At 36.5% G+C, this 24,413-nt stretch overlaps 1 protein-coding gene across 4 annotated transcripts in view; it reads left to right on the top strand.

Annotated features, from left to right (window-relative positions):
* Window positions 1-24,413, top strand: part of SMAD4 (SMAD family member 4) — a 61,902-nt gene that overhangs the window by 25,548 nt on the left and 11,941 nt on the right. For 3 of the 4 annotated variants that reach the window (XR_010582841.2, XM_005586675.4, XM_074022217.1), the window contains 6 exons: window positions 272-484; window positions 3,460-3,579; window positions 3,676-3,792; window positions 5,214-5,264; window positions 15,130-15,313; window positions 16,699-16,867. Coding sequence is in view for 3 of the 4 variants with exons in the window: in XM_005586675.4 (XP_005586732.1) it covers window positions 272-484; window positions 3,460-3,579; window positions 3,676-3,792; window positions 5,214-5,264; window positions 15,130-15,313; window positions 16,699-16,867 (854 nt within the window). In the remaining variant the exon portion in view is untranslated. The remainder of the gene's footprint in view (window positions 1-271; window positions 485-3,459; window positions 3,580-3,675; window positions 3,793-5,213; window positions 5,265-15,129; window positions 15,314-16,698; window positions 16,868-24,413) is intronic. The other variant, XM_074022216.1, reaches the window with a different exon arrangement.

Genomic DNA, 24,413 nt, shown 5'->3' with positions numbered 1-24,413 from the left:
TTTTTAGGATTGTTGCTGGAGGCTGTTGGAACGTAGACTAGCTTCGAATTTGAGAGTCAGATTGATGGATAAAATATATCTGATGCTGTTACCATTAAATAAATGACTTGCTGGTAAAGTAGTATGCTTTTAAAATAATATGAAAAAATTCTGATTTAAAGTTATTTACACTGTAATTGATTTTAGATGTTATATTACTTGCTAATAAGATTTCTTTTTTCTGGGGATAGAAGCTTATAAAAATTTAAAATACGTTTAATTTTCTACATAGCTCCTTCAAGTATGATGGTGAAGGATGAATATGTTCATGACTTTGAGGGACAGCCATCGTTGTCCACTGAAGGACATTCGATTCAAACCATCCAGCATCCACCAAGTAATCGTGCGTCAACAGAGACATACAGCACCCCAGCTCTGTTAGCCCCATCTGAGTCTAATGCTACCAGCACTGCCAACTTTCCCAACATTCCTGTGGCTTCCACAAGTGAGTTCTAGAATCAGATGTAGTCAGCAAGTTGAGTTTTCCTAATCATTGCTTATTTATGTGTAGTTATTTGGGGGGAAACTCCAAGTAAGTAAACATTAAAAGTAACTGTGGTATCTTTCATAGGTAAACAGGTGTTAGACAGGTATGTACAATCGCTTGGAATTTAATGGCTTTGATTAGAATATTGATTCAAATTAGTGATCTGATTTGAACTTTACTATTACATGTAGAAGTAAGTAGCCTCTGAAGCTCTCAGATAGATTTTGGAGAAATATTTAAATAATAAGTAGTTTTGATCCAAGATGTTTATGAAGGTCTGTGTTAATGGAATTGCAACCTTTCTTTTAATCCAGTGTTCTTATTTTGGTTTATCTGGGAGAATATTACCTTATAGTAGTTGTCTTATTTTCTCACTGTGCAAAGGGATCTTGACAAATTTGTTATGTATTGCTCAAGATAGACATTAAGTAATTAAGTCAATTTTGATGTAAGCTAACTTCTATATCTCTTTTAAAATTTTTGTCTGTATTTTAAAAAAATTAGTCTGTTTCAGAAGGATCCTTCTTTTCTGCCATGTCATAGGAGGTAAAGGGGCTGCTAGGTTTAGGTTTTTTGGGGCCTGATGATATGACCTGGTTCTGTTACTTATTTTCACAGTAACCAAAGGTTTGATAGTTTGCTGCCTTGCAAATGAAGTAGCTTTTTTTGCTTTTTTTTTTTTTTTTTTTCCCAGTTAATCATAGTGCATTGTCTTGGCATGTGTATGGTGTTAGTTGCATGCAATTGCTAAAGGAATTATATGTAAACCTACATTAGAATAGATTTTTGACAGCTCTGGTCTAATACTGTGTTAGTTGCTGCCAAAAGTACCATTATTCTATTTGCTTTACTATCAGATTAGATTCAACATAGAAATTTTGATCTTTGGAATAAATGGGGGACTGATTTCTGTAATTGTGAGTTTTCAAGTGAAGTATACAAAAATTTCCCCTCTTTAATTCATTACACCACTTCAAAGCAATATGTTTTTGGTTTGCTATATAAGAGATGACGGTCTCACTATAGGCAGCATATACTAAATGGGTCATATAGGTTAAGTACTTGAGAACCCAGATCCTTAATCACTTGGTTCTTCTGTTATCTGTCTACTTTTTATTTACCAAATTAGGAATATGGTTGATAAACAGTGGGTAGTGATAGAAAATGAAAGAAGGTACATTATAGCCACTTGAACGTAGATTAGTGCTAGAGCACAGCTACCTACTTCTGTTTATATTATCTGGAGATTGAATTTCTGTACCTTTGTTAATGCTTGCTAAAGTGACTTCATTTTGACTGTTTTATTCCCTAAGGTTGAGTCCTATGCAAAGATTAGAAAAAGTGATATAAATGAAATGCAGCTAATTTTATCCTGGTATTTATTGGGTAGATTTTAATAATCAAATACTGTAAATACTGTAAGTTTTAGAACTTGTGTCAAAATGTTCCCTTAGATCTCAAAAAGTATATTGATAAAATTAAATGAACAAAAAGAAGTTGAACTAGAATAGAAGATTTGAAAGGCTATTTTACATGAGCTGATATAGTCGTGTTGTTTAACTATTTTACATACTTAGAATTGCATAAAGGAAGTATTCAGTATGGATAACTACAATGGGTCACTTTACAATTTATGTTCGTTTGGCACCTGAATATTTTAAGGATTTCCTTTTAAATATCTGTAAATTAAAATAATTTATCCTGTGTAGTTAATGACAATTTTGGTAAGTTAGCTAAGAGTATTGCATGTATAATTATTAAAAACACGAACAAAACCATAATTAACCTTTAAAGATAAATTGCAGAATCTGGCGGATGAGTAGGAAGGGAGGTTGCTAAAATGCCATTTTTACAGATAAATAATTTGGGGAGTATTGAAATATTCTCTTTAGGTTTTGGTTTTGTAATTCTTAGCTTTAAGGAAATGTGATATGTAGAGAAAAAAAAATATTCCTTTTCTTTGATAGTTTGAGCAATGGTGACATTTACTGTCTTCCAGATATCTGATTATACTCCCATTTAGAAAAGAATGAGGTGATGCCAGTTATAAATAATTATAAATTTAGTGCTTTCCAAATGGGGTAAACAATTGACTTAATTAATGCTCTTTAAGAAATCAAATTTCCACTTTAAAAAAAAAGGCTTAAAAATGTAGGACAGTAAGCAATATCATAGGATGGTTTTTGAATAGAATAGAAGCCAGGAGAAGTTTGCTTCTCTTGGTATATTGCATACAGAGAGGGCAACTAATTTTGTGTAAATCTGGGAATATGATGGTGTTGTTGAAAAGAAATGACTCTTGGTTTATAAAAGCTCTTGAAAAAATTGGAAAGTAGAGTGATAGTTTTTTTGTTTGTTTTTAACCAGTAAATGGTATATTGATTGGACAGCAGAGCTAGATCTTTTTAACTTCCTCCTCTTCACCATCACATCGTGTTTAAAATAATTTTCTGCTCTGCTTTTCTCTGTCAAACCCTAGCATTCTGCCATTACTAGTACCAGTGCTGACAATGATTTTCAGTTTTCAACATTTTCTTGAGCCTGGATTTTTGGGATCCTAATCAGAAAGGTCCAGAGAGAGAAGTGGTTGGAGTGGCCAGGATGAACTGATACACTTCTGAAGAAGTTAATATGATAGGCCAGACATACAGTGGTGTTTTGCTGGCATTTGAAATACGTTTGTGAAGAAATAAGCCACTAAAATTAGCAAGACATTACCTAAAATGGAATAATTTTGAGCTTCTTCAAGTTAAGGTTTGTCTTTATAGATGACTTTAGGGTTTTTTTTAACCTGATAGGCCATGGGTGAGTTATACTTTTTGCCCATCTTTGTAGTTGTGCATTATCAGATAAAATTAGTCCTTCATTTAGTATATGAAATCATAAGATGACATCTATGAATGTACCATGTTAATGTCTTCTTGTTCCTCTAGGTCAGCCTGCCAGTATACTGGGGGGCAGCCATAGTGAAGGACTGTTGCAGATAGCATCAGGGCCTCAGCCAGGACAGCAGCAGAATGGATTTACTGGTCAGCCAGCTACTTACCATCATAGTATGTACATACTTTAAAAAAATCTTTTAAATAGTTGAGAAAAAAGTAGGCAGCCTTTATAAAAGCAAATTAACCCATGTGGGCCTTAATTTTTAGACAGCACTACCACCTGGACTGGAAGTAGGACTGCACCATACACACCTAATTTGCCTCACCACCAAAACGGCCATCTTCAGCACCACCCGCCTATGCCGCCCCATCCCGGACATTACTGTAAGCTCTTGTTTTTGTTGTAAGGGCTCTTTTTTTTTTCCTTTTTTTTTTTTTTTTTTTTTGGTAGGGCTTTGTTTTCTATTTTTTAAAAATGTTTTTACATCTTTTATTCATCCTGTGATTTTGTTTCATTAAATAGTGCTTTTCAGTAGTTTTTGTAAACAGTAGTAGTTTTCATAGTTATTATACCTTTTTATTTTAGAGGAGTGATGTTTGCTAAATACATTTATTTCTCTGTTGCTAATGTTTCATTAACATCACATTGATTTCCATTCATTTGTTTGTTTACTTTGTATATGTTCTTAGATCTCATCTGTGTCTTGTATATCCACCCATAATGGATTAAAATCCTTTGAGCACTGAGTTCTCAAGGTTTTCCTCAGCATAGTATTCAGTGTACTTTGGATAATGTTGAATCTATAGATAACTTTGTGCCGGCATGGTTGGGAGGAATACCCTACAGATAGCCTGTATTTTCAGGTAGAATAGGAGCACTGTTCATATGGCTTAGTAAAATCAAGAGTATAACTTTTATATACATTAAATTCCTTCTCTTTATAATATTAATAGTACCAAAGAAAACTTAGAAAATACAGAAAAGTGTAAATAAGAAAAGCAAAATTACCCTGAATCCTGCTACTCAAAAATAGCCACTTCTAATATTTTGTCATTTTCCTTCCAGTCATATAAACAGGTATATGTAAATTGACAGGGGGCTCCTACTCTATGTGTATTGTATATGTCTTGCTTCTTTTCAGTTATGTTACTATTTTTTCCATTTCTTAAGAGAATGTAATTTTTAATGGCTGCCTAGGCATAGTGTTTAAGGGTGCTGGGTTTGGACCTTTAACAGGCTTATGTGACCATTGGCAAGTTATTTCACCTCATTAAGCCTCAGGAGCAGTAATACTAGTATCTACCTCAAGGGGTGTTTGTAAGAAGTAAATGTAATAATTTATGTGAGGTGTTTAGCACTGTGTCTTAACACATTACAAGTTTCCAGTTATGTTAGCTACGATTCCATTAAATAAACATCCTTAATTAATGTAAGCACTTGTTTTTAGAATAGACCTAATAGTTTGTTATTATACATTGCATTATAAATTGTACTATATTGGATGTTACATAAATCATTTATGATCTGTATTAAATATTGGATGGAAAATTATGTGTAAATTGTGTAATAATAACACTTGGCAGATAGCACTAAAATGTTAGTTATTAAATATCCACAAAAGTGTTAATAGTTTAAGACTATTTGCTTATTGTAAAGTAAACTTTTAAGTTCTTAGACATTGCATAAGCTTGTTTTCAACAATTCCTAACTGATAATAGTTATATTTAAGTAAGATTTACTAAAAGTTTTAGCATTAGACAACTTTTAATAAATAAAAATGGAATTTTTGTTGTCTTTTCTTTAGGGCCTGTTCACAATGAGCTTGCATTCCAGCCTCCCATTTCCAATCATCCTGGTAAGTGTATTTCAAAATTGATTTCCTGTATTTAGATTTAGTGGTGATTGAAACGTGCAAGCACAGGCTTTAATAGAATTATAGGGTCACTTCTCAGATAAGTACAATACTCATCATGACATGAGTTAATCAACAGTATGAATAGCCGATATAGTCACACATAGACTGTCTGTATTTTATTCAGTTTAACTGTCCCCGAAAGAAAAGAACTGTCTTTTCAGCTAAAATGAGAATTACAGAAATGCTGGCTTCAGCATTGAATACATACATATGCAGCAGAATAAAAATAGGTTTCAAAATAGAACAGCTGTAAAACTATAGCTTAAAAAGCCAGGAAAGAATCTTAAGTACATGCTGAAAAGAAAAATAATTCACTCTGTTATTCAGGATCTCTGGTTAACTGGAATTTAGAAACTATTTGATTAAATTGTATACAAAAGAGTAAATAGCTAAATAGCTTTCCTCATTTCAAAGTTTGTGTATAATTTTTGAAGTTATAGAGATAATAAAACAGAAAACACTTGAAAATGAAATACTGAAAGTCCCTTGTAACACAAACATAGATTTTGAATTTTTTTCTCATCCCTTCATATCTGTTTTTCTTAGCATAAAAGGATGCAAATATATTACTTCAACTAATCACCTTAATTTTTTGGAAACTATAAACTCAATTTTCCTCCTAATTAAAGTAACATTATTATGAAGAATTATGTTTTTATTTTTACTTGTTTATTTTTGAGACTGGGCCTGGCTCTGTCACCCAAACTGGAGTGCAGTGGCATGATCTCAGCTTACTGAAGCCTTGACCTGCTGGTCTCAAGCAATCCTCTTGCCTCAGCTTCTAGAGTAGCTGGGACTATAGGCAGGCGCCACCATGCCTGGCTAATCTTTGTATTTTAGTAGATACAGGGTCTCACCATGTTGCCCAGGCTGGTCTCGAACTCCTGGGCTAAAGCAATCCTTCTGCTAATAATTTTATTTATTTTTAAATTTTTTGCCGAGATGGGATCTCGCTATGTTGTCCAGGCTGGTTTTGAACTCCTGGCCTCAAGTGATCCTCCTGCCTTAGCCTCCCAGAGTGCTGGGATTATAGACGTGAGCCACCACACCAAGCTTGAAGAATTAAAAAAATTTTTTAAATGATTTTATTTTTCATCTTTGTGGGTACGTAGGAGATGTATATATTTATGGGGCATATGAGATGTTTTGATACAGGCATGTAATGCATGATAAGCACAACATGGAAGATGGGGTATCCATCCCCCTCAAGCATTTATCTTTTGTGTTATAGTCTATACTCTGTTAGTTATTTTAAAGTGTACAGTTAATTATTGACTACAGTCACCCTGTTGTGCTCTAAAATATTAGACCTTATTCATTCTAACTACCTTTTGTACTATTAACCATCCACACCTTCCCCCAACTCCCTACTACCTTTCCTAGCCTCTGGTAACCATCCTTCTACTCTCTGTCTCCATGGGTTCAATTATTTTGATTTTTAGATCTCACAAATAAAAACATGTGATGTTTGTCTTTCTTTGCCTGGCTTATTTCACTGAACGTAGTGTCTCCAGTTCCATCCATATTGTCGCAAGTGACTGAATCTCATTGTTTTTTATGGCTGAACAGTACTCCACTTTTTATATAAAAAGTTTATGTAAAAAGTTTTTATATAAAAACTCCATTCTTTATATAAGTCAAGCATAAAGAATTTTAAGCATACCAGAATAGTACAGGAAGTTCCCCTGTTGTACTCATTCCTCAGTTTCAGCTATTATCAACTAATGACCAAACTTATTTCATTCATACTCTCTTTCTTCATTCTATATTATTTTGAAGCAATTCTTGTATCATAGTTTTATGTGTATCTTAGTATATACTTCCAATAAAGGTTTTTTAAAAACATAAACACAGTGCCCATAATGATTAATTTAAAGGGTAACATACAATTCTTAAATAGGCCCACATAATTTTCTCTGTGTAAATAATGTTCTGTTATTGATTGTGTTGGTTTCAGTTTTTCTTCTAGCTGTTTAAAAAAATAGAAGGGAACATCTTTGTGTTTGTAACTTTTCTCATATTTTAGTTCAAGAGATTTATAGAATTTCTAGATCGAAAGGCCATATTACAGTGACATCAGAGTGTGAGAACCAGTGTTACTGTGCTGGCTAGCAGTAGATGTGATAGTTTAATAAACTTTCTGCTGCTTTAAGAGGCAAATATTTGTTCTGGTTACGAGAAAAGTGATGCTAGTGGGGCAGAAGCATTCTTTTAACTATATATTTATTATCTTCTTTAACGGATTTTCTGTGTTATATTGTGTGTTGTGATTTTAAACATTTTTGTAGGTCAAGGGGTCTAGCCTTTTCATAAAACACTTTTTTTTGAGAAATGTAATATACAGAAAAGTATATAACACAAATAAGTATATAGTCTAACATCACTGAAACCAGTACTCATGTAACCACTACCCAGATCGAGAACTAAAACATTACAGCATCCCAGAAACCTTCCTACCCCATGAATTTTGTCTCTGTCAAAACCTCTTTCCTTCTCCCCAGAGGTAGCCACTGTCCTGCTTTTTATGGATAAAAAGCACTTTTTTTTCTCTTTCATTTATTTTTTATTTTTACAATTTTTAAAATTTATTTTGAGATTAACTCTCGTTCTGTCGCCCAGGCTAGAGTGCAGTGGCGCAATTTGGCTCACTGCAACCTCCACCTCTGGGTTCAAGCCATTCTCCTGCCTCAGCCTCCCGAGTAGCTGGGATTATAGGCACCCGCCACCTTGCCTGGCTAATTTTTGTATTTTTAGTAGAGATAGGGTTTCACCATGTTGTCCAGGCTGGTCTCGAACTCTTGGCCTCAAGTGATCTGCCCCATCGGCCTCCCAAAATGCTGGGATTACAGGCATGAGCCACTGCACCCGGCCCTTTTATGCTCTTTTAAAGTGATGAAGACATCCCTAAACAGTCTAGTAATCTGGCTTTACTTGTTTTTTAAATTATATAAATGGAATTACTGTATCAGGATCTTGATTCGTGTGTGTGAATATATTGTGACAAGAGGGGAAAATCTAGAGTCTGAAGAATGAGAATTTTTGCTGGCTGTCCTTGAGAGTCATTAGTGGCTCCTGGCAATTTAGGGATCTCAGTGTTCATATAGCTTAGTGGGAGGTAGTCTGCAGTAGTGAGGGTAATCAAGGCTCTGAAGAAAGACCTACCCTGGATAGAGTCATGGGTGGGTATAGCGGCGGTGACATTTAGCTAGTCATTTAGACCTCTTCAGTACTTGCCTTTGGCCTCTTGGTAGATTTAATTCATTCTTTTCATGGTAGAACTGGTGTTTAGGCCCGACATCTGGTTAGAAAATAGCATTAATCAGTTGAGGCTATGCTTTTATAGTAGTGTGCATTGACATTAAAGCCTCTGTCTTTTTTTTTTAAGAAACCGGGTCTCACTATGGGCCTCTGTCTTTGAGTAGAATAAGGAAGTGATTTATTGGTGAGGCTGGTCCTGAAAAGGTCTCTGTCGAGGTAGTTGCCGCAGAGGATTTGCTCTGCATGCACACCTTTAATGGAGTCAGCAGGTAGAACCCAAATGGTCTTTGGCTGTGGATACTAATGGGCCCTTGAGGAGTTCTCTCTCACAACTGTTCCTCTTCATTTCTCCTTTTGTACTGTTTCAAGAATATTGTAACTGATTTCCCTGTTAGGAGAGCTTCCAGTTCTAGTACCCTCCTTCTCAACTGTATCTCTACTGCTACTCAATATTTATTTTAAAATTTGAATCTAGTTATTTCTTTGCTAAAGAACTTATTCCCCTACTCAATGCTTGGCCATAGGATAAAGTCCAAATTCCTTAGCTAGGCAGAAAAGAATCTCTGGTCCTCGTCCTTGTGTGCTTCTCTAGCCTCATCTCTTGAAGCTTTAACCTAGGTATATCATCCCTCTGCTTTTTTCTCGTACTCTATATTAGTTATCTATTCCACAACAAATTACTCCAAAACTTAGCAAATTGAAACAATAACAATTTGTCATATCACTTAGTTTCTATAGGTAGGGATCTACACAAGGCTTAGCTGGGTGGTTTCGGCTCAGGATCTTATGAGGTTGCATTGAAGTTGTCAGCTGGGGCTGCCATCATCTGAAGGCATTTTCAGAGGCTAAAGGATTCACTTTCAGGGTCGTTTACTGACATACCTGACAAGTTAGTGGTCTCGGCGGTCTCGTTGGCAGGAGGCTCCAGTTTCTCTTTTTGTGGATTTCTCTTATAATGTGACAGCTAACGAGTGATCAGGAGAGAGTAAGACAGAGTCTCGGTGTCTTTAAATACTTAGCCTCAGAGGTCACATCATCTTATCTGTAAGAGTCCATGTCCTGTGGGAGGGGCCTACACAAGGATGTGAATATCAGGAGGTGAGAATCATTGGGGGTCATCGTGAATGTTGGCTCCCGTGCTCTCCTATCCTCCGAAATGTGGTGAGCTCTTTGAAAATCCAGCGTAAGTGCACTACTGATGGGAAGCCTTTCCTAATCCTTTTTCCCTGCTACCTAGTACTTTATAATTGTACTAAATTATAATTACTAGTTTACATGTCCGCTATCCTTGCTTAATGTAGAAAAGAAGCCAAAGTTTAAAACTTTGTGTAGGTATATGGTTAGTGTAGACTCTTATGGTCTGATGAAGCAGTGCTAAAATATTCTACCATAGATTTAGAACTATTTAAACAGGAAATATACATATACCTTTGAATCTTTTATATGTGTAAAAATCAATAATACATAGTAAATTTATTTTGAGAAATTATTTTTGAAGATAGTTACATAAATGTTTTAGGAAATAGATGATATAATTGTAGAAAATGAAAATAAAGATTGGTCATAATTACCTTGGTGTTAAAAGATTTCAGATAGGCAGCATACTTGGTGGTTCCATGTGTTGACTTTGGAAAAGTTTAATCACCTCATTTCTTTTTTACCAACTTATTGTTTTTGCTTTTTCTTAAAACTGAGGTGTATTCATCAAATTGAATACTGATTGCAAATTAAAGTGAAAGATTTCTTCAGTGTCTGAGGTTATTTTGTTCAGATTCACAAATGGATTCGAAACCCACAAATTTCCAACTTCAGGTGTGTTCTAGACTTTGGAGAGTACCTTTTTGTATTAATAAGAGATTCTCACAGGGCATCTCATCCGTATCTAAATAATAAAGGTAATAATTCATAGTGAGTCAGTTAGGTGCTTTAAGCAAATCTTTACACTTTATTGGAATGACTTTATTTTTATTTAAAATATTGAAGATAGGCAGAGCACTTTGGCTTACTCCTATAATCCCAGCACTCTCAGAGGCCCAGGCCAGGGGATCGCTTGAGCCCAGGAGTTTGAGACCAGCCTGGGCAACATAATGAGACCCCGTCTCTACACAAAAGTACCAACAAATTAGCCAGACATGGTGGTGTGCACCTGTAGTCCCGGCTACTCTAGAGGCTGAGGTGAGAGAAGCACTTGAGTTGGGGAGATCAAGGTTGCGTGAGCCATGATTGCACCATTGCATTCCAGCCTGCATCTCAAAAACAAATACGTAAAAATTCCGAAAACAAAAAATTGAAGACAATACCTTGGAGACCTAAATCTTTCATTATAATTTAACAACATTTATTTGATAAGACGGTACTTTATAATTTCCCCGTTACAAAAAGTATTTAGATAAGTTTTTTCATTGTAAACAATTTTTTTGTTAACTCAGTCTTTTAAAACCTTTTCTTTGGCCAGTGATGAACAGTTTTGGGCTTCATGAGACTGGCTTAACTTCACTAATTTAGGAGCAAAAAAATAAAAATATCAAAGTTAGCTCATAACTGTCTTACTCCCTTTCAAATGAGTTGGGGCATTCAGAAAGCCCATTCTGTGCTGAATAATTCCAGCCTTCTGTTGATGCTAGTTTTGAGAACTGCAGAGTTGTCATTATATGGCATTAGTCCTTGCGGGCAAAAGCTTAAAGAGATTCTAGAAAAGTTTAATAGTTGTTTCCTATTACTTTCCCCTGTTTTTAAAATAAGAATGATCCCTTCTGACTGATTAGCAAATTGAGAGTGGAGTAAAAAAGTTTTTCACATAGTGCTTTGTATCTCAGTACTGTCAGATTTGCTGGGGCTCATTTAGATGAGCTCTAGCCTTCTCTGTCCTCCTAAGTGGTAGCCCACTTACCTTTGCATTCCTAGGCCTTTTTAAGTCACTGATCGGTAGTGCAACTCTCCTATGCTGGTTTCTTTTTATTCTCAAGTCTCTTAAAACGTGTCTTCCCAGTACTAGCATGTCAACTCAAACTAAACAACCTGTTCAGAGTGCAGCTTTAGATAACCATTGTTGTTTTATGGTGTCTGAACTATTAAGACAAACAAAAACAGTTACTTTAGTGAGTAGGAAATAATAGAGTAAGGTTTAGGTGCAGTTGCAAATGTTGTAAATAATGATGATAAGAGTACATTTTTCAGGCCCGGTGTGGTGGCTCACACCTGTAATCCCAACACATAGGGAGGGCAAGGCAGGAGGATCACTTGAGCCCAGAAATTCAAGACCAGCTTGGATATCATAGGGAGACCCAACCCCATGTCTACAAAAAATTTAAAAAATTAGCCAGGCATGGTGGCCTGCACCTGTATCCCCAGCTACTTGGAAGGCTGAGGTGAGAGGATAGCTTGGGCCCGGGATAGCTTAGGATAGCTTGGACTGCAATGAGCTGTAATCGTGCCATTGTACTCTAGCTTGGGCAAGAGAGTGAGACTCCCATCTCCCCCCTCCTCCCAAAAAACATATTTTTCTTAACCATGGAGGCTATAAAACTCCCATTTACCCCCCATCCCCCGAATTGACTCTCACAGAAAAAACGTTGCTTACCATGGAACTTTGCTTCTGGTTAGTATCTTTCGGTATGAACCAGGAAATGTATGTACTTGGACCTCATTTTTTTTTTTTTTTTTTTTTTTTTTTAAGACAGTCTCACTCTGTTGCCAGACTAGAGTGCAGTGGCACCATCTTGGCTCACTACAAACTCCACCTCCCAGGTTCAGGTGATTCTCCTGCCTCAGCCTCCCGAGTAGCTGGGACCACAGGTGTGTGCCACCATGCCCAGCTAATTTTTATATTTTTAGTAGAGACGGGGTTTCGCCATGTTGGCCAGGATGATCACCATCTCTTGACCTCGTGATCGGCCCGCCTTGGCCTCCCAAAGTGCTGGGATTACAGGCGTGATCCACCACGCCTGGCCCTCATTTTCTTCTTACCTAGTATTATAAATATTTGTTTATAACTAAATTTAACATTTGGACTGATTGTGTAAAGACAACTTTTAAGTGCTGTTACTGTTTTTTTGCTGTGGTTTTTTTTTGGCCACTAAAACATTGGGTGATTGATGTCTTAGACAATCTCTGTAGTTTTGGTTTAACCAGTATACCTATCAGTTGTTCGCTGAAGCTTCTTGTCCATAGCATAATGTGATATCTTCACATTACATTTTCTATAGACAATAATTTTTTTTTTTTTTAAATTTTTGAGATGGGGTCTCTGTGGCCTGGGCTGGAGTGCGGTGGCACTCTCATGGCTCACTGCCATCCCGACCTCCCAGACTTAGGTGATTCTCCTATCTCAGCCTCCTGTAGCTGGGACTACAGATGTACACAACCATGCCCAGCCAATTTTTCTATTTTTCGTAGAGACGAGGTGTTACTATGTTGCCCAGGCTGGCCTTCCTCCTGGGCTCAAGTGATCTGCCCATTTTGGCCTCCCAAAGTGCTGGGATTATAGGCATGAGCCACCATGCCCGGCTGAAAATAATTTCATAAATACTTCAAAACTGGCTTTTTAAGAAGACACTCAGTGAAGACACTTAGTGTATCACTGGTTTTTGTGTTGTAATCATAATGAAATATATTTAAACAAATACTTATCTTTGTGACGAGTTCATTAGCGTGACATGGCAAAACATTTGAGTTTTTAAGTTTTTGAATTATCCAATCTTCATGTGATCTGTTTTGGTAACTCCTCATTGGAAAGTACTTTATTGCTTGGCAGCATTTCGAAAAGTAATTAGGGTACATAGCTTTTACAAGCTGTTTTCTTTTTAAAAAATTTTAAGCATCAATCATACTTCATTTTAGGTTATTTTTTTTTCCCCCATAAGATCTGGGTTTCTTTTTTGTCATTCTAAGTAACTTTGGCCGGGCGCGGTGGCTCAAGCCTGTAATCCCAGCACTTTGGGAGGCCGAGACGGGTGGATCACGAGGTCAGGAGATCGAGACCATCCTGGTGAACATGGTGAAACCCCCGTGTCTACTAAAAAAAAAATACAAAAAACTAGCCGGGCGAGGTGGTGGCGCCTGTAGTCCCAGCTACTCGGGAGGCTGAGGCAGGAGAATGGCGTGAACCCGGGAGGCGGAGCTTGCAGTGAGCTGAGATCCGGCCACTGCAACTCCAGCCCGGGAGACAGAGCGAGACTCCGTCTCAAAAAAAAAAAATAGCAATCTAAGTAACTTTGTCGGAAGTAAGATTGTTGAAAGTTTTGTTGCTTCAAATTCTAGTTTAAAGTTCATAAATAGCATATTGAGATACAGATAAATCTTTCTTTTAAATATGTCGAACCCATTTCCACCCTAGGGTCTTTGCTTTTGCTTCCTCTCTGAAATCTGTTTACAGTCTTCACATAGATAAAAGGTTATTCAGATCTCATCTTTTCAGATAGGATGTCCCCTACCATCCAGTCTGAAGTGTTTTTTCCAGTCATCTGCTGTTCCATGCCCTGTTTTATTTTCTTCACAGTGTTCATCGTTACCTGAGTTATTTTATTTGTTAGCTTATTTGTCTGCCCCTGCACCTCTGTGAGAACGGGGACTGTAGCTGTTTTGTTTCCTACTGTGTATGCAGTGCCCAGAAAGATCCCTAGGTACTCTGTAGATGTCTGTTAAATGAGTTAAAACAGGAAAGCCAAATAATTTTTATGTATTTGGGCTTGATGTAATAATTATTGTATACAAATAAAAATTAGAAATACTTGATCAGTTGTCTTTGCAAACCAAAGTAGCACCTCTTTTTTCCCCAATTATTTAAAATTGTATATTGCTGTTCAAATGGATACACTAAATACGTCTTCAAAGTTAAAATTATGGTAGTTAACATGACCTGACTTCACTAAAAATGTCTTTTCCTCTGGCATAGATGGGACAAATGACCTACTATCCAAGAGACAATTGAGAATCTGTGTGTACAACAACTGTGTGATTAGAGTATAATTAACCTTAACTCAGGGATGGGATAGCTGATTTGCTTGTGCACTTTCTCTCAATTAGGGAATCTATAAAAACATGTCATGAATCGATGTTATTCAAGGACAGTTCCCTGGAATACATCTTAGAGTCAGTGTGTTTTTAAAAAATGAAAGTTGAGGCTACATAGAGAGTATGAGTAGTCAAATGAAACATCATGGTAAAATAATTTATTTTAGATTCTGATTATTTCTGTTTCTTTAAATTCTCAGTTGACCTGGTCCTTTGAGGTAAGAACCAAATTCCAGATTTTAAAAAATGACTTTTAGAACTTGAGGATAAGTGGTAATTAGAAATTAAAAAAAAAAAAAAATGACTTTAGGGTTTTAAGAACAGTGCTAGGTACTCAGCTAGAAAATAGAAGACATAGAAATTCCTACTTTTTAATGCATTATGTTATTTTAATCCAGTTGTTTTGGGGGCATTACATTTCCTCTCCCCTTCCTTCACCCTTTCTTTTAGGAAAAGCTTTGTGTTGTGGAGTGCAAGTGAAAGCCTTATACCTTTCTCTCATGGGAGGATGTTCTTTCCCATTTATTTCCTATAGCTCCTGAGTATTGGTGTTCCATTGCTTACTTTGAAATGGATGTTCAGGTAGGAGAGACATTTAAGGTTCCTTCAAGCTGCCCTATTGTTACTGTTGATGGATACGTGGACCCTTCTGGAGGAGATCGCTTTTGTTTGGGTCAACTCTCCAATGTCCACAGGACAGAAGCCATTGAGAGAGCAAGGTATTGATTGTATAGTCAGATAGTTACTTTAAAAATTTAGCATAATACATTGTCTTTTATTCAAAGTTATGTTTCCCTGTTTACATTGTATGTGTTCTTAAATATAAATAAAGGAATAAAGGTCATGTTGAAAATTCAGAATTTGTAAGCACTCCATCTTCATTGTCGATGTTTTTGTTGTGTAACATATAATGATAAAAGATAGCCTTTTTTATGTTAGTAGATTTCTGTTTCAAATAGTAAGTATACCTTTTGGAATTCAATTTGAAAATTTTGTTTTCTTGATCATACATTTCTACAAATTACTGAAAGGAAGTAATATTAAATGAGAACATGTTTCTGAAAGTTTTAGTTACAATGTTAAAAGCATTGGTAATAAAAGGGAAATGGTTAAGTAAATTATGATAAATTTTTCATTTTTTATATAGTCATTAAAATGTTTAAAAGTTTGTATAAGAAGCTGGGTGCGGTGGCTCACGCCTGTAATCCCAGCACTTTGGGAAGCGCACTTGAGGTCAGGAGTTGGAGACCAGCCTGGCCAACATGGTGAAACCTTATCTCTATTAAAAATACAAAAATTAGCCGTATGTGGTGGTGCATACCTGTAATCCCAGCTACTCAGGAGGCTGAGACAGGAGAATTGCTTGAACCCGGGAAGCGGAGGTTGCAGTGACCTGAGATCATGCCACTGCACCCCAGCCTGGGTGACAGAGTGAGACTCCGTTTCAAAAAAAAAAAAAGTTTATATAATGAAATGGAAATGCTTACAATGAAATACTACAGGAACATACCATTTTAGCTACTGTATGATCTCAGCTTTTTAAGGATGTGTGTGCTAAAGAACATAATCTTGGCCCTATCACTTGCTGTGTGACTTTGGCAAATTACCTAACCACTAAGCCACTTCTGGCTAATAGAGTTTTCTGTGATGAAGAAAATGATTTATATTTGCACTGCCCAGTTCAGTAGCCACTAGCCACATGTAGCTATTGAGCACTTAAATTATAGCTCACTTGATTGACTAATAGGATTTCTAATTAGTTTTAATTTAATTTAAATAGTCACATGTGGCTAGTGGCTATCAATTTGGACAGTATGCCTTAGTTTCCTTATCTAAAAAAATAGTAATAGTACTTATTGAGTTGTAAGGGTTTAATGAGAATTCATACTACATGCTTCTGACACGTAAGCGTTGTATATATGTGCGTCATTATTAGATATGAACAGGAAAAGAAGGAAATATACAAAAATGTTATTAATAGCTATCTTTTGGTTTTGTATGATCATTTTTAATTTTTCAATATTAAGTATGCTATACAGTCTGAACTAAAATTTAATTTTAAATATTTATCAAGATAAAATGTAATTTCTTTTTTCTTCCTAAGGTTGCACATAGGCAAAGGTGTGCAGTTGGAATGTAAAGGTGAAGGTGATGTTTGGGTCAGGTGCCTTAGCGACCACGCGGTCTTTGTACAGAGTTACTACTTAGACAGAGAAGCTGGGCGTGCACCTGGAGATGCTGTTCATAAGATCTACCCAAGTGCATATATAAAGGTTAGTTACAATTTTATTTGAATAGTTTAGACTTAAAGCTCTATTTGTTGTCAAAAGAATTGAAATCCAGGTGGAAAGAATGGAAAAATGTTTGTTTTAAGTATAAAGCACATTTTCGGAGGGCATTTATTGACATGATCAGTAATCTAGTTTGGTGGTTGCCAGTTTGTTACATGTTTTATTTTTTATTTTATTTATTTATTTATTTTTGAGACAGTCTTGCTGTCATCGCCCAGGCTGGAGTGCAGTGGTGTGATCTCGGCTCACTGCAACCTGCGCCTCCCAGGTTCAAGCAATTCTTGTGCTTCAGCCTCCCAAGTAGCTGGGATCACAGGCACATGCCACTGTGCCTGGCTAATTTTTGTATTTTTAGTAGAGACGGGGTTTCACCATGTTGGCCAGGCTGGTCTCGAATGCCTGACCTCAAGTGATCCTCCTGACTTGGCCTCCCAAAGTGCTGGGATTACAGGCGTGAGCCACTGCACCAGGCCTGTTACATGTTTTATAGTAATACAAAGGCTCTTGAAAATACTGAGTGAAATTTCCAAAGTTGTATTCCTTTAACTCGAAATTTGTAAGAATCAGACTCTGGACTTTCATCTTAGCCAGTCTTCAGGATTTTATGGAAGGGAATTCTAAAATTAATAGCTTTTCAAATTAAGAACCTGATAAGCCTGAAATATTTTTCACTAGTTATTATATGTTCAACCTATTTGAATTTTACTTTATAATATAACCTGTTTTTGAAAGAGAAAGATAGTTGTAATTAGATAGCTTAAATATATTTTTAATTTTGCATCATCCTCAGCGTTTTCATTGTCAGTGATTGTAAATTGGTGGAATTAACTGTATCTCATAACTTATTCCCAGGAGGTTGCTTAGGGTAATTAATATAGCCCCATAGCATCTATAAAAATGGAATTGCCTGATTGCCTTGCAACAGCAAACCCAGTTTCTCATTTCCAGTTATAGTTCAGTTAAAGAATATTGGAATTTTTTTATATGACACTTTAAAACATACCAAGTATAGAGAAAATAATAAACCACCTGTACGTATCATCTGGCTTCAACGATTATCAGCATTTTACCAATCTTTAATGTGTTTCTCCCCCAACTTTTTTTTCCTGGCATCATTGAAAGCCAATTTCAAACAGCATAGTCACTCATAAAATATTTCTGTGTGAGTAACTCATAAAATACGCCTGTGTGACTCACAAATCTATCCAGACTTCTGAAAAACATAATCTCTGTGCTGTTTATTAAACTTAATAAAATTAGCATCAATTCCCTGTTAAAATTTTCAACAATAGAGCATTAGTTATAGTTTTAGTCTGTTAGAACAATAGAGTAAAACAACAAAATATTATATTTATTGATAAGATATCCATGGTATAGAAAAGTTAGTTATTAAACAATACATAAGGCCTGATTCAGTGGCTCATGCCTGTAATCTTAGTACTTTGGGAGGCCGAGGTTGGAGGATTGCTTGAGGCCAGGAGTTTAAGACCAACGTGAGCCACAAAGTGATACCCCCCATCTTTACAAAAAAATTAAAAAATCAGCTGGGTGTGGTGGTGCATGCCTGTAGTTTTAGCTACTTGGGAGACTGAGATGGGGGTATTGCTTGAGCCCAGGAGTTCAAGACAGCGGAGAGCCATGATCATGCCACTGTTCTCCAGACTAGGTGATAGAGTGAGACCCTTTCTCAAAAATAAATAAATAAGTAAATAGACAATACATAGACTATGATCCCATTTTTGTTAAATGATGTCATGGTATTTGTATTTGTTTATACGTACCCATAAGTCTAGAGTGGCATGTATAATGCAGTTGTCTCTGGGAGGTAGAAATTATTTGTATTTTGCAGTTTTTTTCCACAAGGAATTTTTATATTGATTATTTATGCTTTATTATTATTATTATTTTTGAGACAGAGTCTTGCTCTGTCACCCAGGCTGGTGTGCAGTGTTGCCATCTTGGCTCACTGCAACCTCTGCTTCCAGGGTTTAAGGGATTCTCGTGCCTTAGCCTCTCTGGTTGCTGGGATTACAGGTGTGCACTACCACGCCTGGCTAATTTTTGTATTTTTAGTAGAGACGGGGTTTCACCATGTTGGCCAGGCTAGTTTCAAACTCCTGATCTCAAGTGATCCGCCCAACTCGGCTCCAAAAGTGCAAGGATTAGAGGTGTGAGCCATTATGCCTAACCTGTTGTTATTATTTTTTAATGGCTTTGGATTTCCTTATATGTTTTGTAGTCCGTTTTGTATTTGTTGGCCAAGGTTGTTTTGAGAGAATTCACTCATTTTATTTTTTATTTTTTCTTCCTGTCATTGCTTCACCCCCTGTGGCAATTTTGCCTTACCCTGGCATCTGGGATTCACATCTCAGAACCAAATCTTATGAATTTAGGAAGTAAATTAGGGGGATTTTGTCTCCTGAGGAAATTGGGTTCCATTCTGTAGGTATGCTTGGGGCCTAATTCCCGATTGCCTAGATTTCTCTGAAACTTATTCCTGCCATGGGCAAGTATTTTATTCCTAGGTGTACTTCTGAATTGGCTGTATTTTGCCAGCACTTGATTTATGGGCAGGTGCCCAGTTGTAGCCCCCAGAGAGTTTGACTATTGTCTCTCTCCATATTATTCCAAGAAGTCAAATTCCTGTCCCCTGCCCTTTGTTTATGGTCTTGGTACCCCTAGTACCTCCTATCTTTAGTCTCTGCTCTCCACTGTGGGTTTTATTTATCATCAGTTTGGATGTATGGATTGTTTCTGTATGAATTCCATGATCAGTTTGGAGAGGATAACTATTTTAAATAGTTTTTCTGTTATTTGTATGTGGTTGGAGCAGAGAGAGAAGGTGATTATGTATACCCACTTACCCATCTTGACTGAGAAGACTGTTATGTTACTTATGTAATTTAAAATGACTGGATAGAGAACTACAGTGTTGAATATATACTGTGTGCCAGATAGTATTTATAAACTTAATCAGATATGGAGTAGTAGTTAAAACAATTGGGCTTAGTTCGGGCGCGGTGGCTCAAGCCTGTAATCCCAGCACTTTGGGAGGTCGAGACGGGCGGATCAGGAGATCGAGACCATCCTGGCTAACACGGTAAAACCCCGACTCTACTAAAAATACAAAAAAAAAAAAATTAGCCGGGTGTGGTGGCGGGCGCCTGTAGTCCTAGCTACTTGGGAGGCTGAGGCAGGAGAATGGCATGAACCCGGGAGGCGGAGCTTGCAGTGAGCTGAGATCCGGCCACTGCACTCCAGCCTGGGTGACAGAGCGAGACTCCGTCTCAAAAAAAAAAAAAAAAAAAAAACAATTGGGCTTAACATGTGGAGTCTTGCAAGTGTAATTTCTTGGATTGTCAAATAAATATATTGTGACTTATTTATATTTTGGTACAGATGGCCTTTGAAAAGCCCCCAAGGTGTGAGACAAGTCATCACTTTGATAAACCACTGTCTTGGACAGATCTTAATAGTGATCTCATACTTTTACCATGAACAGTAGATAAATATCTTGTTGGACAAGATATTTGAAGTTAAAAAAAATCTCATTTGGTTATATTAACTAAGATTTTAAAATAATTATTTCTGTTTGCCAAGTATATTACTGTTCTTTAGGAGAGTCTTACTAGTCAGAAAGAGACAGTTACAGGTACAACCCCTATCCACAATTTTACTTTCCATGGCTTTGAGTGTTTATGGTCAACCAAAGTCCAAAAATATTAAATGAAAAATTCCAGAAACAATTCGTAAGTTTTTTTTTTTTTTTTTTTTTAATACTTTAAGTTCTAGGGTACATGTGCACAACGTGCAGGTTTGTTACATATGTATACATGTGCCATGTTGTTGTGCTGCACCCATTAACTCGTCATTTACATTAGGTATATCTCCTAATGCTATCCCTCCCCCCTCCCCCCTCCACACAATAGGACCCGGTGTATGATGTTCCCCTTCCTGTGTCCAAGTGAGCTCATTGTTCAGTTCCCACCTATGAGTGAGAACATGCGGTATTTGGTTTTCTGTTCCTGCGATAGTTTGCTGAGAATGATGGTTTCCAGCTGCATCCATGTCCCTACAAAGGACACGAACTCATCCTTTTTTATGGCTGCATAGTATTCCATGGTGTATATGTGCCACATTTTCTTAATCCAGTCTGTCACTGATGGACATTTGGGTTGATTCCAAGTCTTTGCTATTGTGAATAGTGCTGCAATAAACATGCGTGTGCATGTGTCTTTATAGCAGCATGACTTATACTCCTTTGGGTATATCCCCAGTAATGGGATGGCTGGGTCAAATGGTATTTCTAGTTCTAGATCCTTGAGGAATCGCCACACTGTTTTCCACAATGGTTGAACTAGTTTACAGTCCCACCAACAGTGTGAAAATGTTCCTATTTCTCCACATCCTCTCCAGCACCTGTTGTTTCTTGATTTTTTAATGATTGCCATTCTAACTGGTGTGAGATGGTATCTCATTGTGGTTTTGATTTGCATTTCTCTGATGGCAAGTGATGATGAGCATTTTTTCATGTGTCTGTTGGCTGTATGAATGTCTTCTTTTGAGAAATGTCTATTCATATCCTTTGCCCACTTTTTGATGGGGTTGTTTTTTTTCTTGTAAATTTGATTGAGTTCTTTGTAGGTTCTGGATATTAGCCCCATAAGTTTTAAAATGTGCACTGTTCTGAGTAGATGATGAAATCTCACTCCATTCTACTTGGGATGTAAAACCTTTTGTCCAGCAAATCCATGCTGCCTACACTACCCACCTGTTAGTCACTGAGTAGCGAGCTCAGTTATCAGATTGACTGTCGTGGTCTCACAGTGCTTGTCGTCCAGTAGCCTTTATTTAGTTTATAATGGTCCCAGAGTGCAAGGGTAATGATGCTGGGATATTTTTTAAATTGTTCTGTTTTATTATTACCTATTATTAATCTCTTACTATGTCTAATTTGTAAGTTAAACTTTATTATGAGGTTTATGAGGTATGTATGTATAGGAAAAAACATAGTATATGCACAGTACTATCTAAAGTTTCATGCATCCGCTGGAGGTCTTGGAACATATCCCCCATGCATAAGGGAGGACTACTATATACCTTAAAATTTAACCATTGGCATTTTCTTCACTTGTTTTTTGGGTAGCAGTAACTAAGGGATTTGTAGGTTGTCACATTTTCATGGAAGATGATATAATTGGGGTAAATTGTATGTAGATAACATGCACTCCTGGAAGGAGTGCCCACACTTTGAGCGCGCGCGCACACACACACACACACACACACACACACACACACACGCTTTTCCCTTTTTAATTAAAATGAGGAAAACAGACTTGGAGAGCCATAATTTCATTTTATAAGCCAAGAAGCTAGTACTCAGTTGTGGTTTTTTTTCCCCTTCTAAGTTGACTTTTTTTCCTGATTCTCTCATGACATAGTAGTCATTTTATACTTGTGAAAATCTGATGTAATGAAATGACATTTTACAAGCTTTAAATGAAGCACATGTTTGAATTCTCTTTAAGTGGCTTTGTTCTTTTGCTTTCAAAAGTAAATCTGTTTTGTGTTGTTTAGCACTGGGTGTTCCAGGTTTTTAATAGCTTTATTGAGATTTTGAGAGATAATTCACACGACATACAAGTCACCCTTTTAAATTGTACAATTCAATGATTTTTAGTATATTCACAACATTGTGCAGTTATTACTGCTCTTAATTTTGGAGCGTTTTCATGACTGTGGAAAGAAACTCCATACCCTTTTAACTATCACCCCCAAATCTCCATGCCCATTAGCTCTATTCAACCACTATTCTACTCTCAGTCTCTATAGATTTGCCTACTCAGGACATTTTATATAGAAAAGAATTATGTAATGTTGTCTTTTATGACTTGTTTCTTTTCACTAAGCATAATGTTTCAAGCTTCATCCATGTAGCACATATCAATACTTCTCTCCTTTTTATGGCTGGATAGTACTCCACACACATTTTGTTCATCAGTTTATCCGCTGATGGACATGATTTCCACTTTTTGGCTATATTCTGAAGGATACTACTGTGAACATTTGTGTATAAGTGTTTGTGTGTTTTCATTTCTCCTGGGTACATACCGAAGAGTAGAATTGCTGGATTGTAAGATAACACTATGTATAACTTTTTGAGAAACCGCTAGACTGTTTTACAAAATGGCTGCACCATTTTACATTCTCACTAGCAGGGTGCGAGGGTTCTAATTTCTGTGTATTCTCATCAATACTTGTTAACTGTCTTATTTATTTTAGCCGTTGTAGTAGGTGTGAAGTATAATCTTACTATGGTAGTTTTGATTTGCAAACTTTCTCTGATAATACTGAGTTGGGTTTGTTTTTTTGAACACATTTATTTTAAAGGAAGGGACAGCGGATGCTTCTAAACCACTGGTGGGCTAGGTCAGAGGGTATTATGAACCTCATTTAAATGTATTCCCAGTTACCACATACTGTGATTCCCTAAGTCAAGTAGAACTTAGAATGTCCTTAGTGCAATCTTATTTATGTTCAGATGCATTTTTCATTTTGGATTATTGTTTCCTAATGTTAATTTAAGATTATATAGTATTGCAGTTAAGCCTTGTCAAAGGAAAATGGCAAAATTTGACTCCTGATTGTAAAAGACAATGACCTAAAGCTGTTGATAGTGATCTTTATGAGGCATGTGTCTTTGTTAAGTGATGGGTTTGTAATAAATTCACAAAACATGGTTAAGTAAATTAAAGCAGAAATTAGCTCAGGAATGGTGGTCAGAAATATTTTTTGGATCTGAGCCAAAAAGAATGTTTTAAGCCTTTGGTTACTTTGAATTGCCTTTGTCAACAATTTAGTCAAATTATGAAAGGAAGATGGTAGCATTTCAATAATAGCTGTAATTTTTATCATCTAGTGTAACAAATGGAATCTGTTATGGTATCAGTTATCAATGGATTAGTTACAGTGTGGAGTCAGGAGGCAACGCAGGTTTTAGTTAGTAGTGAGCCTAACTGAATAATTTTAGGTATTCTGATTTGAGTGCTATAATTAGGTAAATAATCTGTGGAAGGGAGGCTTGCTGAGGTGCCTGATGAATCATTTTTACTACATCTGCAGATGCAAGTCATAAAGTTTAATCCGTGTGGGTAACCTGTAATATGTACTGCTGACGTTCGCATAGATTCAGGCTGAAACAATCCTAATCGCGATTATGTGCAACACATTGGAGAGAGCCTATGTGTGACATATTACTTGGTTATTTTTTTAAATGACTCATGATGGGGGTGGGGGAGTGTTAATGTTAAAGGCACACTTGAATCTTGGATATTATAATTAAGTTTTATTCCCCACTCCCAAATAACATTATATATAGATACCATACTTGGTTAGTGATGATTAAAAAAAAGTGGTTGTAGAGACCTAAATGTAAAACACAAAACTATAAAACCTCTAGAAGATAATATGAGAGAAAAGTGAGAACTTTTTTTTTTTTTTTTTGAGACGAAGTCTCGCTCTGTTGCCC

This window comes from Macaca fascicularis, chromosome 18, assembly GCF_037993035.2.
Source record: "Macaca fascicularis isolate 582-1 chromosome 18, T2T-MFA8v1.1".
Classification (NCBI taxonomy): Eukaryota; Metazoa; Chordata; class Mammalia; order Primates; family Cercopithecidae; genus Macaca; species Macaca fascicularis.
Note: the sequence above shows the minus strand (reverse complement) of the source record. Positions and strands in the feature narration are given on the sequence as shown.